Source organism: Helicoverpa armigera, chromosome 25 (genome assembly GCF_030705265.1).
Source record: "Helicoverpa armigera isolate CAAS_96S chromosome 25, ASM3070526v1, whole genome shotgun sequence".
NCBI lineage: Eukaryota > Metazoa > Arthropoda > Insecta > Lepidoptera > Noctuidae > Helicoverpa > Helicoverpa armigera.
The window spans coordinates 3,719,519-3,725,529 of NC_087144.1; the positions used below are offsets into that span (position 1 = coordinate 3,719,519).

The window sequence follows — 6,011 nt, forward strand, 5'->3', positions numbered from 1 at the left end:
AAGTAGTATTAGTATATACATATTAATAAGTGGTTCTGAAACTTTTCACATAAAAACTTTTTTATTGCTTTAAAACGAGAGAACCATCCGTAAGTATTTCTGTTATTGAAACCAGGCCCTATTCAACAAAATAATACGACGCCTTCGTAAAATGTAGTTTCAAAACTACTATGAACAAACTATTGCTCGTTATAACATCTATATTGGTAAGGTTTATAAACATCTATATTCAAAAATTATGAAAGCGGGAAGCTTTCTAGAATTGCTCTGTCCACGGGCCCCTCATAACATAATTTGGGTTTATTTTTGTCAGTAAGCGTCTTTAAAGTCGAGCTTAAAAAAACTGAGCACGGAATGCAACGCAATAGCTCCACATTGCGCAAGACGGCTGGCAGGAGCTGGATGCGAGAAGCCGAAAGTCGATCTCAGTGGCGTGCACTTGGAGAGGTCTGTGTCCAGCAGTGGACTGCGATAGGCTGATGATGATCATGATGAGCTCCACATTGATTGATCAACAAGCAATGCAAGAGACTACATTCTATACCTACTATAGATCATGTAGGAAAACGGTAAGTATTTTTATCCAAAGGGAGATAAAGCAGTTTTAAACATTAAAATCTTGTTCACCACTTTCTATGTTATACCTACTTCTATAATGATAGAATAAATAATCCAAACTATCTCAACCACTAAGAAGTTTGTTTACTGCAACACGTTACACAATGTGAGATACCGTCTGCCATCAATGCCACCCATGGTATTGCTACATAAGCCTCTTACATCACTTGATCTCACACGTTACCTATGTAATGCTGCCAACAAACAGTTTTGTAATCAGAATCACAATCAAACACGAATATTAGAACTTGAACTAAGTCAGTTTTGTGAATTTGGAATCACATATGTTTGGACTTTAAAAGTGACTGTGATCCTTGAGTTTATTTCAGTGGTTCTACTGAAGGTAGTCAAATAGGAAATACTGAAAAATTGACGTATTAAAATGTTGTTCACAACCTTTTTATTTATTTATTTATTTATTTATTTATTTAGGGATAAAAAACAGTTACATAATAAAAACTTATCGGATAAATTATATTAAAACTAAGTTAACAATCATGCAACCCATACCATTATCCACAAGTTAACAAAAGAAAAGAAAAAGAAAGTATGAAAACTGATTACACTGACAAAATTAAACAGTAAAAATGAAGTATATAAAAGTACTTAGTAGTTAGTAGTTAGTAGATTTGCGGTTGATTAGCCTATAATTACAATTTCAGACAAAAGTTTAACAGCTTTAATTTTAAACTGATTATGAGCCAGATTAAATATGTCAAGTTGTGTGAAATGCGAGTTATATATGTCCGCAAGACGGCGAAGAGGCACACGCACTCCAGCATTCGTTTTGCAGGACTCCAGATAAAACAGATGAAAGGCGCGCACTCTGCGCCGGATGACAGTTCTGGGTACCGTATAACATAATTTGTTGGTTAAATCAGTACAGTCGAATCTATTGTTACACAAACCATGTAGCATCATAACAGACAAAAACATTCGCCTGTGCTGTAGGCTCAAAATATTATATTTTTCTAATAATTGTGTGTATGAAATTTTTGAGTGATAACACCTATAGTTCATAGAACGCAGAAACTTTTTCTGCACCATTTCTAAACCAGAAATATACTTTTCGTACAAAGGATTCCAGATGGGAGAAGCGTATTCTAACTGAGATCTAATTAATGTTTTGTAAAGCAGTAAGAACGTAGAGGGACGCACAAAGTCACGAGAGGATCTCATGACAAAACCGAACATCTGAAATGCTTTATTTATTATTGCATCATGGTGAGCGTCAAAGTGTAGACAGGAATCAAGTATTACACCCAAATCACGTACAGATCGCACAGTCTTAAGGGGTACGTCGTTAATGGAATAAATGTGGTTGATTTTATTTTTGTTCTTAGTGAAGGAAATAGCATGACATTTTGGGAGACTAAGAAAGAGCTTATTAATAGTACAATAAGTGTGCAACCTGTTTAGGTCATCTTGAAGTAGTAAGCAATCTTCTATAGTTTTACAAGGATAATAGATTTTAATGTCATCTGCGTACATTAGAAAACGAGAGTTGACGAAACATTGTTTAATGTCATTTATAAATAAGTTAAAGAGAAGAGGACCCAAAATGGATCCTTGTGGAACTCCAGACGTAACAGTTACAACCTCAGATTCATAACCATTAACGACGACTTTCTGGGTTCTGTTAAAAATATAAGACATAAACCAGCGCAGTAAGTTACCGCGTATTCCGTTGAAGGCTATTTTATCCAATAGTATTTTATGATCCACCTTATCGAAAGCCTTCTGAAAGTCTGTGTACACGGCGTCTACTTGAATTCGTTGATCCATGTGTTCAAATAAATCATTAGTGAAAACCATGAGGTTTGTTGTGGTGGAACGACGTTTAACAAATCCATGTTGCTCAAGGATAATATGTTGATGAATATGAGGATATAATGATCCGTGCACCAGTCTCTCGAAAACCTTAGACAAGGTAGAAAGTATTGAGATAGGGCGGTAGTTCTCCACATTACTTTTATCGCCACTTTTGTAGACTGGAGTAATAAAGGCTTTTTTCCAGACAGCGGGAAAAACACCTTCTCGTAGACATTTATTAAATATTATGTACAGGGGTGTGCAGAGGCTTTCATATAGTTTAATGAAGAAACTAGGTGGCAATCCATCGGGCCCAGCTCCTTTGGAAGGATCTAGCGACTTTAAAGACACACTTATGGCATCTTCAGTCAGGTGAATGTCTGATATGCTTGATACATGATCCAAGCACGCAGTAGGTGGCTGCCAAGTATTTGGATTAAAAGAAGAGGGTTCGTAGACGGAACAGAAGTAGGTTGAGAATAAGTTGCAGATATTAGTGGGGTCGTCGGAGGTAATAGTTCTAAAGCACATGTTGGAGGGTAGTTTGGCCTTGCACTTTCTAGCTGATATAAAAGACCAGAAGTACTTAACATTTTGGGAATGTTGTTTTCAACAGATTCCATATACTTCCGGTAGCATCTAGCACAATGATTGTGGAACAAATTGCGATAGTTGGAGAAGGTTAAATAGTCTGAGAGATTACTATAGATCTTCCATCTGACCCATGCACGTTCTTTTTTCTTTAAAATACGTATCAAAGATGGAGAGAACCATACCGGATAGTTAGCGTTTTAATGCGAGTTAACGGAACGTGCAGTTTTACAATGCCGTATACTGTTTCATAAAAGGTATTGACAGCTTCCTCAGAGGATAGGTGGGAAAGTGTTTTAACCCAGTTGATTTTATCTAGCACAAGCTTTATTTCATCAGTATTTGCTTTATGGAAATTGTATCTTTGGACGGAGTGATATTTCATGGGAGCAAATAGCATTCCCAGACTAGTCAATGTACAGAAAGGAGGATGGTGGCTGTCGGGGTCTAGTAGAGTATTACAGGATATTGTCTGGCAATCTACGTTAGAAATGAGCAAATCCAGTATTCGACCTAATTTGTTTTTAGTGGCGTTGTATTGAGTACCATTAACCAGCCCCATAAAATTTAATAAGCCGCGCCCAATCGAACTTGAAGCTTGAGCAATAGCATAACCATCTTGGTCTGACCAGTCCATATCCGGGATGTTAAAATCTCCAAGAAAGAAATATGAGTCACAGGTGGTGTCATTAGCCAGATCTTGTAGCATGTCGAAGTACTGTAAATATGTGTCTTCTTGTGTTCGTGGCGGTATGTATGTGGCACTAATAATGTGGTGTGAGTTTTGTCGTGCTGAAGGCAACTGTATCGCAATCTGTTCCACTTCAGAGTGGACAAAGTGTGTCATTATTTTGGTGGGTCGCAGCTCACGAAGGACGGCCACTAAAACGCCTCCCCCCTCGCGTTTTTTAGTCGCTAAGCGGTCGCGGTCAAGTCTGAAGACGATGTAACGGTTGTCAATAAACTCACTGTCCTCAATGCTAGGAATAAGCCAGGTTTCCGTCAACACAATGACGTCATAAGAGCATGATAATATATTCATATAAAGAGTATGTAACTTTGTGCGTATTCCTCTACAATTCTGGTAATATATCACGATATTATTTAAAGCCATTATATAATAAAAAACAATAAATCTGTATAACATATAACAATTTTATACACTGTGATGGTGCACATCTTAATATAATTATAAAGGAACAATCCAGCAAACTATTAAAATGAAAACAGGACCGAACTATAAAACAGAAAATGTACTGATTTATCCTTTGTACATACGGGTAAAAGTTTTTAACTACTACACAGTCGCTTACTGATGACATAAGGTAAACAATTTCACAGTACGATAACAAAAAATCAAATAAACAAAAGTATAATAATCTTAATATGTAGGCGCGGATTAGTACTTCTGAAAAAATTGAAAATAACAGGCAAAGGCGATATGTCCAGCAACCATTAAAATATCTAAAGTTCCTTAGCATCAGTATCAGTAGGGGTTTTCTTGCCACTAACAATTTTACCCAGATCAACATTAGAACGTATCGCAAATGCAGAGGTTCCATCTTGCTTGCGCACAAGTATCGTAGCATTTCGTACCCAAACATATTTAAAACCACATTCATTAGCGAGCTTTCTTGCCTCACGAAATAACGCTTTATTTTTCAATGTCAGATGTTCATTTAAGTAAATTGAAGTCAAAGCGCCTGATATTCCTATTTGGTCGGTCTTAATGCATTTACTTTTTCGGTAGGCGCTCAGTAAGTTGTCACGAGTTAACAGTGATTTAAATTTTACTATAATATTTTTGGGCTTGTTGTCATTCTGATGTGCATGCGGGACTCTGTGGATAGCGACAATGTCATTTTGTGACACAGGAAATTTTACTGCATTGCCTATCGCCTCGATAATTGTGAACAAGTTCTCATTCCGCTTCTCAGGCAAGTTACAGACTTCGACATTACATAGCCGCGCCTGTTGTTCCATCGAGTCGATCTTCGCCTCAAGTTTGGTTATCGTCGGACCACTGCTGATGTTGATCATGTCGTTTATGCGCTTCTCACATTCCTTATGTTCCTTTTCTAATCTTTCAACACGTTCCCTCATGTCTTCATAACTTTTATTGAAAAACTGAATTGTTTTCTCAATCTCTGTATTGGTCTTTTGAATACTGAGGCCCTGTTGTTTAAGCTCAGAAACTTCAGCAACCAGTTTATTCAAGATGATATCTTGGTCGGATTTCCACGAAAGCAGCATATTTTTCAAATCTATAAACTTGTCCGGTTCCGTCCAGCTGTCATCACCTCGAAAACGTTTGTTACTTGGTCTTGTAGTAATGTTGCCTAAATCATGGGAACTAGATTCCGATGCCACGACGACAGGTGAGAGATCAGGTTCCGACTGCGTTTCCAATAGTGCACAATTGCCGGGTGAGCTTTGCGGAGGCGAGCGCATCATGCGGGGCATGTTGGTTATGTGTGCGAAAAAGCAACTACTCAATAAAGCACACTGACAGACGTGGATACGCCTTAGCAAAGGATAGCAGTTAGGTATTTCAAGCGCTTAACCAAGTGCACTGGTGGTCGAGTTCAGACACACACCGCCTCACGTTCAACGGACCCAGGTTCGAAATACATAGGTATATCATTTATTGGTCATTCTAGATTTTTGTTTGTTGAGTAAAATAGATGTTTGGTGCTAAAATTACACAAGGCAGGTATACAAAACTACTATTAATGGAAAATTTCAAGATACAAATTGCCAACCTTAGCACGTGAAGGACCCTGCGGTTTGTGCTGATGAATATTTGGGATATTTAAAGAGAAATGGTTTGTTGCAGTTGTCTCTTGTTTTCGCTAGATACAAAATTGTGTTCCCACAGATACTAGGCCGGCCATACACGGACCGAGCGGTCGAGCTTGTCGTGTACCTATGTATGTGCATCCATAGAACTCTGCAGTTCTCTGTGCAGTCGACAGCTTCAAGCGGTCCGT

General features: G+C 38.0%; 1 protein-coding gene across 1 annotated transcript; it reads right to left on the bottom strand.

The window, feature by feature from the left end:
• Positions 1–4,485: 4,485 nt before the first annotated feature.
• LOC135118788 (uncharacterized) lies at positions 4,486–5,484 on the bottom strand. The gene has a single exon (XM_064041660.1). It carries the CDS (start codon positions 5,482–5,484, stop codon positions 4,486–4,488), a length of 999 nt encoding a protein of 332 aa, XP_063897730.1.
• Between the last annotated feature and the right edge of the window lie 527 nt (positions 5,485–6,011).